Source organism: Telopea speciosissima, chromosome 8 (assembly GCF_018873765.1).
Source record: "Telopea speciosissima isolate NSW1024214 ecotype Mountain lineage chromosome 8, Tspe_v1, whole genome shotgun sequence".
Classification (NCBI taxonomy): Eukaryota; Viridiplantae; Streptophyta; class Magnoliopsida; order Proteales; family Proteaceae; genus Telopea; species Telopea speciosissima.
Genome location: NC_057923.1, coordinates 54,393,643 through 54,406,898, shown reverse-complemented (window position 1 = coordinate 54,406,898; position 13,256 = coordinate 54,393,643). Strand labels below are relative to the sequence as shown.

Genomic DNA, 13,256 nt, shown 5'->3' with positions numbered 1-13,256 from the left:
GTGGAAATGAAACTTTTTTCTATTCCTAGTTTAACATAAAATACATAAAAAAATATATTTGAAAATAGGACAAATGTGTTTCGGATAGAACTGATTGGAGAGCAAGGATCCATGTATCCAAACCCATTTAATTGGGATAAGGCTATATTGTTGTTGTTGTCTATGGCTTGCAAAGGAAATTAAAGGAAAAGGGAATGAAAATTTTATACCTAAAAAAGAAACTCTTGTAATCGTCATCCATGTGACTATATCACTAACTCCAAATCATTCCATATTTAGTTATTAAATTTCACTTTTCTTTGCATCTAAACCCCGTTGCTTTGAAATGTAAAACAATTGCCATGTGGCAAATCAAAGGGGTCTAGTTTTTTATGGGTAGACCCTCAAGCCCCATACTCCCGTGAAGTGAGTGTGTGTGTGTGTGTGTGTATGTGAGAGAGAGAGAGAGCATAAAAATGTTGCAAAACCATCAAATGCAAATTCCTATGGTGATTTCACCATAAAATCAAAAAAAACAAAAAAAAAAAAACCTGTGGTGAGGCTTGGCCTCACAGTCCAAAATTCATCTTTGTATTGAAATAAATAGAGATTGCGGACTTACCTCCATTAGGATCGATATGTTTGCCATCATGTCCAATTCCATCTTTGCCTTCTCCGATGACGATGATAGTGGTAGCAGTGGTTCTATCGGCATAGTCTTCTGTTTTTTGGGGTTGCCTAATGGTTGCTTTGATGGATGAGTTAGTTCCCATAACCCAAAACCAGGGACCCTTTGGTCTTAAGTAGTCTACAAGAAAATCACAATTGCTAAGGAGACCAAATATGGTATTGAGAGTGGTTCAAGGCTGAGAAGAGCATATGTTTGGTCTATGTTTGCAGGTTTGATCGATCTTGGAAAATATTACCTTAATATTTTCATAATGTATGTTGTATTTTTAATTTTTTTGAGGATTGTGAGTTTTTATATATATTTTTCTCTAAGGAGGAGGGGAGAAGGTACCCTAGGAGACTCAAACTCGAGACCTCCTAGTGAGCATGGGCATGAAGTGTACCACAACTCACCCACTATACTAGATAGCTGTTGTTGTGTATGTATTTTTAACTTTGTTCCATGGGAGACTTAACACTTTGGTTTCCCTAATTTAAAAGTAAGTCTACGACAATTTGACTTAATTCCATTCCATAAATCAAAGAGATATGCTCCTCACCTTCCATTTCTGTTTCACCTTGTGTTTTTTAAAGAATTTTTTTTATATTAAAAAAAAAAAAAAAATTCTCAGACATGGTAACACACGTATATACCCCCTACGAGAAAAAGCCAAAATCCCTTATCAGTTTTGAACATTCGACGGTCCTCTAAAATATGGGGAAGATTTTGGCGGCACAGTTCGGTTGTTCGCTAAACATCGGAAATAGTAATCGAAGCATGGCGAGAATCGCAACCTTCAATCTGTGTTCGAGTTGTTCCTCTCGTTCTTCTTCAGTTTCTTTCTCACGAAAACCATCTTTTTTCCCAATGCGAATCTCCTCCGGAACGCCTCTGCGTTACAGATTTCCAAGTAAGCTTGAATTCACTTTAAGATACTCCGGTTTTTGTTTTCGTTTCCTAATAATTAACTTTTTTTTTTCATTCGAAATTGTTTTCACGGACAAACTCTACATCTATCGCGCTATATTGGTGCAGAAATTTTTGCATTTTCTAGCAATGATATCAAAGTGGGCTCGAATGTTGAAGTTGATGGAGCTCCTTGGAGGGTTATAGGTACTTATATCCTTTTCTTTTCCCCTCCCCCCGAATTTTTTTTCCTTATTAGTTTGCTTACAAAATCTATTTTAATTTTCCTGCAATAATTGTCTTACTCCACGATGTTCTTGGAATCTCAGTGACTTCAGATTTCAGCTAAGTTGAATCCGTTGGTCCGCAATGTACCCTCGTTAATGAATTAATGTTGTTGCTTCTCTGTTCCGTCTTCCCCATCGCTTGATCTTGTTGTTCAGTAAAAACAATGCACAATGATAGTTGCTCCTAATATTACTTTTGCGGGGGTGGGGGGGGAGGAAATAGTTCAAAATTCTTTCACTTCTCCAATAGATGCACCCCACTTAGTTTTTGGTGGTTATGATGTCATCGTTCTTTTGTGATCTCTTGATTTTGAAGTTATTTTAGAAAATATTTATCTACACTGTTCTAATTGTTAAATAGGTCGCTTTAGACCTTGAGCCTCTGGGGAAGGTAAGAATATGTGAGATTTGGTTGGAGAAGGCTGCAAAAGATGGGAAACCACTGGTAAAATTGTTAATTAGTCCATAGTAGCAGGGGTTTAGTTCACAGTATCGGCACTGTTATCGGTTGCTGGCAAAACTGATACCGATATGGATCGGTCGTATCAGTCTGATACTGAATCAAAACACCATTTTTTCATTACAAAAAACCCCATATCCATAACGTATCGGCCGGTCCATATCGGTCACAGCCGATCCAATACCGATTCCTAAAACCCTGCATAGTAGCATTCAATTGATGCAAGGATGCAGAGTCAAGAAAACAATGTAGGTGTAAGTATTGTGGACTGTGAAGTCAATCTACATGACTTAACATTGTAGGTTAAGATTGTTTGTCTATCTATAGTAAATCCATACTTGGGCTCAGAGTGGTTTCCCCTTGTTTGGAATTAATCCTCATCACGAAAGCAATATGCCAATGAAGATTGTCTGTCTATAGAGTGTCTTTCTCTTTTTGTTGTCGAGGTAGCTGGTATGCATTTTTTGCTTTGTCCATGTGTTTCTACGTGCTTATCCCTGTGTTACTTGAGCCCAAACTGTGGTGGCACCGACTTTGTTTGGGTCTTTTTTAGTTTTCTGCTATCTACCTAATATTTCTCCCATCCAAATGTCCTTTTGAGGATATCACACACACACACACACACATCACCAGGAGGGAAAAAAGACGAAATAGAACAAGGGGAAAATGAATTTATAGATGAATAAGAAAAAGAATGTTGATGATGATGATGATGTTGATAGTCCGAAGACAAAAACACAATAAAATAAAAATCTAAAAATAAGAATTAATAGTCCTTTATTTGTGCACCCAGCACCTTTTATTTTATCATCATCTCATGGCTAATCTAGCTTCTGCTTTGCACTTAATGATTTATTACCCTCAAGGTAATTTGATCACCAGTACTGGAGCTTGTGTAGATAAATGATCTGGAAACATTTCCATGGTCATTGGTGGATAACAAGGGAGTTTTAAGTTGTTATGCCTTGACCGTAGCTATGAAATTTCTGGAACAAGAACTTAAAGGAGTGGATAACATGCAGATCCACTCGCTTTCTTCCTTACCGTCCTTAGTCCTGTTGGGACCCCTGAAAAGTCTTAAACATGCCTCTCTCCTTTTTTCCCCTTCAAGTAACACTTTACTTTGTTGGGATGGTTCCGGTTAATCGGGATGGATTCTAATCAGTTCCACCTTTTTGGGGCTAGGACCATAACTGTCCTGATCAACTAATTGGTTCCAAATTTTGGAACTAGACCAATCAAATTCAATGGTCTGTTTCGTTTGGTCCCAGTTCTTAATCGGTCCCAAGACCAAAGCACCAGTCAAGTAAGCCCAAAGCAAGTATTTTTTAGCCAATATATTGGGCCCATACCACAAGCTATGATAATGTTAGACAAAAATCTTTGAAATATAAAGCCTGTGGACTCAAAACAAACAACAAACTCAGCCTTATCTCAACTTATGGGGTCGGCTACATGGATCCAACAAAACAAAGTAGGGAAAACTGAGGTCTAAACATAAAAAGATGAGCAATGCAAACTGGAAAATGACAAATGAAAGAAAGTAAAAAGAAAAATGAAAATGTAGTTAAGAGGAATAAGGTTCAATGGCCCATTTTACCATGAGTATGCTTGGCCCAAGTGAGTGAAAAACCTAGACACTCATATATAAACCCCCATTATCGCTACGTAATCAATTCCTGATCAGTTCTAACCGGTTAATCGGTTTGGTCCTATTCTGGTTCTAAAGTTTCAATCAATCTAATGTCTGGGAGCAGAAGGCTCCGATTTTTGATCGGTCGGTTCCGGTCCTAGATTGACACCCCTCCTTTGTGGATAGAGAGTTAGTCATCTGTTAGGGTATTTCTGCTTTTATTGTGAGAGACTAACTGCACTGTATGTTCCCTTCTTTCTTCTAATTAGAAAATTATCCTTGCTTTTCTGCTGGCCCCTTTAGAATTTCTTCATGTAAAACCTGGAAAAGGAGCAGCTTTTGTGAGGACCAAGATGCGGAATTATGTAACAGGCAACACAGTTGAGAAAACTTTTCGAGCTGGAAGTACGGTAATATCTTAATTTTAACTGCCAACTGATATATTATTGCAGTTTAATTCTATTGATCTTATTTGGCCTGCCTGTCACAAGTTTGATCTTAATGTTCTAATGACCAACATTGCAAATAAATTTTTTTCCTGTCATTCCTGTTTATTTATGGACATAACAAATATCTCCATTTCCAATCCACTCTTAAGGGCTTAGGGGAATATGTGGGATATTCTTCATTTGTTACATTAATTGTGCGTTACAGACCATTCACTTCAGGTAAATTGAATCCTATACATCAGTAGCTATGGTACCTCCTGGATTTTATACCATTCAGAAGTTAAGGAGTTTTTTTCCTTTGCAAATATAGAAGGGCCATGGTGAGGATTAAAGATGTCTTTTTATTGTATGCTTATCTTTCACCAAGATTGAATCGATTTACAGAGTAAAATGCAATTTAGTGCTCCCCCTTTTTTCGATTGGTGTAAGTTAACTAGCTTTAGAGTTTAGACCTATAATTGCAAAATTGTATAAATGTGGGTGTAACCTAGATAAAATTTTGAAATTGTTACATTTTTTTTGGTTAAAAAAAAAGGTTTTGAAAAGTGGGAAATTTCATAAATTTTTTTTGTCTAGGGAACTGAAAAAAAACTTCTGAAATTTTTTACCAAAATATTTTTCTCTGATTATTTCATTGAACTGAGATTTATGCCAAAAATTCCCATAAATTTTGAGTCTTAGTTGAATGACCGATCTTGTTATGGATCAAGATTATTAGCCTATGTGATAGGCTTACTGGTGATAATAAAGGTTTTGAAAAGTGGGAAATTTCATAATTTTTTGTCTAAGGAATTGAAAAAAAATTCTGAAATTTTCGACCAACATATTTTTCTCTGATTATTTCATTGAACTGAGATTTATGCCAAAGATTTCCATAAATTTTGATTATTTTGCAAATAAAAATATAAATTTTTGTGTTGTATTTTCTTTACTTCTTTAACATGGCCCAGTATGTTATATATGAATTAGAAGTATGGAAATGTTTCTGAAAAAGGATGATTTACTTTATAATTTAATGTTGATATAATGCTGCATACATGTTTTGATTAAGTAAACAGAGAGAGAGAGTTTTGATGCATCTGCAAATGATTGATGATTTTCATTACTAACTTCTTATTGGGAAAATTGGGAAAGGCCCAATAAAATAAAAATGTAATGACTTTTTAAATTTCTTGTGGAAATAAAAATTTATTTAATTCTATAATAAATAATGGGAAATATGAAGTATATTTTAAAAAAGGCACATACCAAATAATACCGTGGATTCCTAAGCTTTTATTTCATAATATTTATTACCAATATATTGTGTTGTTATGATGACCTCAATAAACTACATATATTTTTATGAAAATGATAAATTTGTGAAGTCAAAAACCATCTTGAGGTTCATTCTTGGGAGTCTTTTAGCAGAGTTCATTTGGGTACTATGCAAGGAGTTAGGGTGGTTATGAGCATGAAGGTGCATCTTCCTCCAGTGGTTATGGCCAGCATGGTGCATAGTGCACTTTCCTAGGGTGGTGGGAGTTATTGCAGAAGAGCATCCACAGAGCATCCACAGGAGAGACTGTACTAGTTCTTCCCATCCATCCTGCTCTAGAGCCTGGAACTGAGAGCAACTACACTTCCTCCAAGGAGATCTGTGTGCAGACCTACTTGAACAAATCCACCTTGAAATCCTATATATCTTTATGCTACGAGTAGTATGCCAGAAATTTTCTCAACCTTTATTATGGGAAATGGATTATCAATCTAAAAAACTGGTAAAAGAATAAGAAAATGTAAGTTCTGAGACACTGAGTTCTCACAATCAAAATTATTTCTATTCTTATTTTTGTGTATTTTTAGGCATTTTTTATTGAATCCTCACATTTATTGGGGAATTTTGGAGAGTGGAGCATCAGTTTATTATAGAGGCTGAGATACGTTCTCCAAATGCCAATGGTGCAGTGGGCAAGTTCTAGAGTTGCTCTCTGGCAGCACCTGGTCCTATTTTTAAGGATGTCCTATGTGGCTACTTGTTTCAGAATTGGTCTCAGGTCATGTTTCTAGTACTTTGAGGAGTTGGACTATGCCTTTGTGGACTCCTCCTCTAGTTGGACGTGTTAAGTTAAATTCCGAGCGGTGCTCTTTTGGGGAATCTGGGTCCTTCAGAAGTCGGCAGTCTGCTTAGAGATACTTTTGAGAGGGTGATTTTGTTGGGAATTGGTTAGGGCCTAATTTTAGTCCTTGTGGGTGGGTTTGGAAGTTCTTTCAGCTGGAGTTAATAACATTCAAGTAAAAGGTGACTCTGCAACTGTTGTAGCTGGATAAAAGAGTGTGATGATTGTCCATGGAGATTTTCCCCACCTGTTAGGCACGTTGGGGACTTGGCTGCTTTAGCCCATCACATCCCAATGAAGACTATAATCAGCAAATTATGGAGTAACTGATATAGCTGGGCAAGACAACTGTTTTGCCTAGACTTTGCTTTAGGGATATGAGTCCTGTATTAGGTCATGGCTTTTTTATGTGTGTATCCTATTCATAAAAAAAGTTGAAAAACGTAAAAAATATATCGAAACTCTAAAAAAGCACTTAATGTTGACACCCATAGTTGTCAAGGCATTGCCAAGGCGCCGCCTAGGAGTCCAAGCGGATTTCTAGGTGCCTAGGCGGCTGCCGTCTTATTGGAGGGCGCCTTGCACTGGTTTAATTGGTATCGAGCCAGGTTCTGGCACTTATTTATGCCAAATATCATTTAAGTAAATGTTTCATTTACTTAAGATATTATTCATAAATAAGCAAATACCCTCTATTTCAATCTAATAAAAATAGTTAAAAAAATAAAATTCCAAAAGGATAAAAGTCAACTCCCCAATTCAAGAACAAAAATTGGATTGTTAGTGATAGGTGAAATTTTCAACTTTCTAATGCTCTGGGGTTTTTCTCAAATCTAAAAATTTCATAAATCTTAATATGGTAAAACATTGCTAAAAACCAAAAGTGTGGTAAAATATTCATTTGTTTTAATATCTAAAAAATATTTTCATTCAGAGCGATTTTGACAGTATTCGCGCACACCAAATAAGGTTTGACCAGAACATAACTCCTTTAATATAAATCAGATTTAAGCAATCTTGGATTTGTTGGAAAACTGGTTTTATGCTCTACCTAATACAAAAAGTCTCATGTAAAAATAAAATCATTGATCAATCAAATTTCTTAGAGAACAAGAACATTTCCTCTAACTTGAGAGTAGGTTAATTACTTATTGATTAGATCATATATTTTCTAAGAACAGTATAAACCAAATGTGAGACTAGGTATACTTGAAAATGACCAATTCCAAGAACATATAAACCAAATGTATGTTTTGATTGTTTCAAACTTCTAATAGCTTGCTTCTTCAATTCTGTTGTCTTCTATTTCTATGTTGATTTTTGATGACTTTATTTAGCTTAATATTATTTTTGATAACTTGATGTGATTTAATGTTGATTTGATGTGGCTTAATGTTGATTTTTGATGATATAAGGTACATATTGTAGCATACTAAATAATGTTAGAAAAGAGGGGAAATAAAAAATAACACTTGGGCGCCTTGGTCGCCCAAGCGCTTAGACATCCCTCCACCGTCTTGGTTTGCCTTGCCGCCTTGACAACTATGGTTGACAGTTTGACCTATTGTAATTTTATGTAAATTTTAGAAGACAAAATACTTCAAAAGCTAATTCCTGCCTAATAAATTATAAATCCACAATCTAATTGGACTCTAATTAAGAAACCTAAACAACTCAAGGTGTGGCTCCCATCATGGACTTGTTACATGTCAATAAATTGATTTTAACTTGCTCAAAGCACTTTTCTACCATGCAGGGTTTATGGCCATTTAAGTGGTGAATCTAATGATTGACCTGTTTGATTGACAGTCTGGATTGGCCATGCCATCCGTTCTTACACAGCTGAACGGGTGACATAGCAGAGGATTATGGATGGTCCATCTAAACCGTTTTTCCCTTTTAAGTCAGTTACAATTTTCATGAGGTTTTGTGAAATAAATAAAGAGACCATTGAATTTATTGATAAATCAGTTAGAAACCTTGACAAAATGTAACTCTTCCGGTTGAATTGCCCAAGTTGTCCCCTTGCTCTCGTAGCTCTGATTTTCTATCATCTTGGTTTGTTTTTGTTTCTATATGACCTGCCAAAGGCCTTTTATGAATGCAATATTGCCTTTTTGTAACTGAATTATCTAATAATCCTTTTTTGTTTTTTGTTTTCCAAGATAACTGAGGCAAATATGATGAAGGAAACCAAACAGTATACGTACAAAGATGGTAACCAGTTTGTGTTCATGGACCTGGTATTGATTATCATACTTTTTACATCATTTCTTTGTGACAATACAATATTGTTTTCTGTAAATCTGCTACCTAGAGTGAATACTGTCATTCAACACTCTGGTTCTTATTCCATACTGACAGTATTATCTGAACCCTTTTGGGATTTATCTGTGCAATTTCACCATACTGGACGTATAGTTTTCATTGATATACTATAAGTCGATAGTTGCAGGATATCAATTATAGGGCACTTGAGTGCAATTATTTTCTCAAATTAAAATGATCAATTTCTATTTAGTTATAATTTGAAGTTTCTGAACTTATAAACACTAAAAAGCTTGTTTTGATTTCACTTCCATTAATAATTTTGGAATGTTCTACATTTCAGAGTACTTATGAAGAAATACGTTTAAATGCGTCAGATGTTGGCGATAAGACTAAGTGGCTAAAAGAGGGCATGGACTGCACTGTGCTCTTCTGGAATGGAAAAGTACTTTTTACCCTTCATTGCATCTATTGTGCATGTTATGTTTAATGCATTCTTTCTTCGTGTAACCTACAAACAACTGGCATATGCATGAAGAGTTCTGTTATACAGTGAAGTACCCCATGGTGCATGTTGCATTGGAGCACCACCCTGCTCAACAGCCATTGTTGCTTCAGTGTGCTTGAGCTTTTTTGTATCGTAGTCCTCTACTTGATATTTGTATCACTTCCCATCCATAAAGCTGTGAATATGCAGATAAATACAGAAGCTTCACACGTGGGCATACACACTCACACATGTTTGTATGGCGATGCACAATTAATAACATGACATTTTTCTCCCACACAGGTTATTGATTTTGAACTTCCCGTCTCAGTTAAGTTGACTGTGGTTGATGTGGACCCTGGACTTAGAGGTGACACTGCACAAGGTAATGCAGTAGATTTTTTTTTGGTAATTAACAGAAGCCTCCTTAATGAAAAGGAATCTTTCATAAATTTCTGATCTATAAGCTCTACATCAGTCTAAACTTTTCCACCCCATTTGAAAAAAATTTCATTAGTATTGAATAGTGTCATTGGTTAGATGGTGGAAGTAATTTGATAGAGCCCATTAAAAAAATCTATCAATTGGTGTTTGTGGAGGTCAATGAGCTGCATTTGGTTGGGCTATAGTTTTCCCCTGTAGGTGTTTCACCCATTGGGTTCCAGGTCAATGAGGATATGAATTGTTGCTGATTGTTGATCAATGTAACTCTTATGCTGAAACAAGTCAATTTTCTGGGCCATTTTGGATATTTGTTTTATGGGAAGTAGTTTTCTGTCTGGGAGTGTGGCCTATGCCAGCCCTCCCATGTGTCTATTTCTCTCCTCCTTAAAACAAGGGGGCATATGTGTCTTTTCATATGGGGAAGAGAGATATAGACTCATGGGAGTGCTGGCGTAGGCCACACTCCCAGACAGAGTTCTTTTTCCCTTGTTTTATAGACATACTTATCAAAATGTTAAAAGTTTTGAATTGGGGTAATGGGGTTAATGCAAGTACTATTTTAGCATATTTCTGTATGATAGTAAGTGTGTTGTGGTGTTATTATCCATGATCTAGCTATTGTGCCAATGATTTATTTATATATTATATTATTTTATTTTTTGAAGACAACTACTAGTAACTTTATTGACCAGACGAATGGTTGCAATCATTTCCATTACCATGTCGCCCATCACTGGAAGGTCTAGATCACTGATGATGTGCACTGTTTACAGTTGATCCCGTAGTGCTTCTGGGAACAATTGCATTATTTCCTACATCCAATTTCCATGAGATAAAAAAGCAACTAAGGGTGTATATTTTTTCAGACTGTTAATTAAGGGGCAAAACTCACCTCTTTTGGAAAGTTATGCTGATCAAGCAACAATCTTCCAAAGGATTCTTATTATTCTTCTATAAATCCTATCCATCCCTTGTTTAAGCTGGAGATGGTTGTTACACTGCATAGTCTGCATGACATGTGGAATAGTGATATTGGAAGTATCATTACCTTTAGTTCTCTGATAAATAAAATATTGTTTCAGGAGGATCAAAGCCAGCGACTCTAGATACTGGAGCTGTTGTAAATGTTCCATTGTTTGTGAATATTGGTGATGAAATAATGGTGGATACGAGAACTGGCCAATACATGAGCCGTGCTTAACCAATGGCTCCAAAGTTTTTATAATCCCATTTACCAAGGACTACCCTTTGCTATTCTGATCCATTTTTGACAGGTTTAAGAGATCATTGGCAAGCTTTCTTTTAACTAGAGGCTTCCATGATGTAAAGTACTGTTGAAGACCCATAGAGATTGGTGGTGCCATCCATAGCACACTTGTGTATCCCACCCATTGATCTACTTCGACTACATATCAATAGAATACCTTTGAATTGACATTATCTGAAACTCAGGAGTTATAGAGATTTGCAGTTTTAAACCAGTCTCCTGGCCATCTACATTGTCTATTAGTACCACATAAATGCAAATCCATTTTTGCAGCTATTTCTTTCAATGAAGCAGTTGACTGATGGGGTTGTAGCCTGTAGATAAGACCTTTGTACCAATCCATGAAATTCAACTTATTTATCCACTATTAGGTGCATTATAGCCCACAGAGTAGTTAATTCTTTTGCTTGAAGGATGAATTACTTTTTCATTTTTAAAGCATTTATATGAGTTCTTCCAATTTTAAATTCTACTAAAGCAATTATGAGACATTTTTGCTCCAAATCCTTGTTAAAAATACCCTCCTATGCACTGGTTTATTCCCCTTGTACTTCCAACTGTCATTCTTTTCAACAAGTGCTATGTTTTTTCACTGGCTTTTCATAGCTTTATTTTGCCAGTTGGTTAACTCTGTTTTGGCTGAAACTTGAATGGGAGCAGGGGATCTTGGAGTTTATTTGTCTACAAAATTCCAGCTCTTATCTAATGTGCTAAGTGGATGGTATTTGCTTCGTAAAAAAAAAAAAGAGAAAAGAAAAGATGGCAGATATTGAGTCGGTTTGTATACTGTTATGCTTAAAAAACTGCTCTCATCTACATATTAGGTTTTGGGTTCAAATCTTCAAAATAACATGTTTTAACACTACTTAAACTCTGATTTATCTAACACATATAAACTTTGTGATATATGTGATGCAATTAAACAAACTGGATTGGACATGTATAGACATCACAAATTGTCGACTTGGAACCAGGAATGTCTAAAATTTTGCTGCCCTTAATAACCTCCTTTTGGTTGAGAAAGATGTTAATGAGCATATGTAGTCTTAGATTGTTGAGTTACTTGTTTATCTCTTTTTGCTTCTTAGTACAACTTTTTTCTCCACCACCCCTCCCCCCCCCCCCCCCCTAAAAAAAACCATTGGTTCATAATGCATCTTTTTCTATTCACTCAAATGTTGACCAAAATTGACTTGTTGATTATCCAGTGTCTCATTTTTCATGATGCTTGTTGATAACTGATATCAGCAACAAGTTTACATATTTTGGATGCATAGGGGTTTGCCTGTCATGTGGCAATGAAGATGTTTGAAGCCACTTATGTAGGGCTTCCTCTTTATGTGAACATGTGTAGAGATTCCTCCTTCATGTGTACAGATATGTAGAGACCCTTTCCCCTTCTAATCATCCCCTAAAAAGCAGGGCAGGAGTATTGATTCCACTTATGTAGGGCTTCCTCTTTATGTGAACATGTGTAGAGATTCCTCTCTATATGTACAAATAAGATCCTTGAGGCTAAGTATTTCCCTAGATCATCCTTTTTAGATGCAAAGCCTCAAAGAAACTCTTCATGGAATTGGAAAAGCCTAATGAAGAACATATATGCTTTATGGTATGCCAGGAATCTTGTCCTTCATCAACAAAAATGGAACCCATTGCACATTTGAAGAATCTAACAAATGGTCTTATGAGATTGAACTTCCCTCATCCCCACTCTATTTTTTTTGTTTAAGTTTATGCACTTAAAAATATTTGATCACCTTTACTTTGTTCCTCATTAGGAATTGAAATCTTTTGATTTCTGGTAAACAAAAGTGCTTGTGGCAATTATGAATCTTACATTATTGATGGAAGTTTGTTAAGACAGGTTTAAGAAAATGTAGGTGTGTGCTCTTAATGGAACTAAAAAGCAATTAGCATGCTACATCAGGAAGATTCTGTGAATAGGGATTGGTCTTTTTTTTTTGGGTGAATAAAAAATTCATTGCCAAAGAAAGAGAATACAAGGGGTCCCGAAAGTGGAAAAGAAAAAAAAAAATACAGGACCACATCACAATAGATGAAAACTTGCTTTTGATGTCGAAGGAAATGGAGTCTCAGATCTTTTTGAACAACCTTGATGTCGAACTAGTATGAGATTGGTCCTTAGTCCTTGCCCTCTCTTTTATTTGTTAGTCATCTCAACTTGAAGTTATTAGATGATTTTTTTTTTTAAGTAAAAAACTTTTGATAAACTTCAAGAAATTAGATCCGGCATATGTTCATAAACTACCCCTTCTAAACAAACTCTACCATAATTAGCCAATT

At 35.8% G+C, this 13,256-nt stretch overlaps 1 protein-coding gene across 2 annotated transcripts; it reads left to right on the top strand.

The window, feature by feature from the left end:
* The first annotated feature begins 1,329 nt into the window (after window positions 1–1,329).
* Window positions 1,330–11,287, top strand: LOC122671417 (elongation factor P). Of its 2 annotated transcripts, XM_043868613.1 has the most exons (7): window positions 1,334–1,559; window positions 1,685–1,762; window positions 4,239–4,345; window positions 8,649–8,726; window positions 9,095–9,196; window positions 9,542–9,623; window positions 10,765–11,287. In XM_043868613.1, the coding sequence occupies exons 1-7, from the start codon at window positions 1,364–1,366 to the stop codon at window positions 10,881–10,883; spliced, it is 762 nt and encodes a 253-aa protein (XP_043724548.1). In that variant the 5' UTR covers window positions 1,334–1,363; the 3' UTR covers window positions 10,884–11,287. The 2 variants fall into 2 exon arrangements, with proteins under 2 accessions (XP_043724549.1, XP_043724548.1); XM_043868614.1 differs by lacking the exon at window positions 9,095–9,196 and having other exon boundaries at window positions 1,330–1,559.
* The last annotated feature ends 1,969 nt before the right edge of the window (window positions 11,288–13,256 follow it).

What these genes read in the sequence shown, in the direction of transcription:
- LOC122671417 (XM_043868613.1), top strand. Translation starts at nt 1,364, where the DNA reads ATGGGGAAGATTTTGGCGGCACAGTTCGGTTGTTCGCTAAACATCGGA. An exon ending in TGCTCTTCTGGAATGGAAAA is followed by an intron (nt 9,197 to 9,541) that starts GTACTTTTTACC and finishes TCTCCCACACAG; the next exon opens with GTTATTGATTTTGAACTTCC. An exon ending in TAGAGGTGACACTGCACAAG is followed by an intron (nt 9,624 to 10,764) that starts GTAATGCAGTAG and finishes ATATTGTTTCAG; the next exon opens with GAGGATCAAAGCCAGCGACT.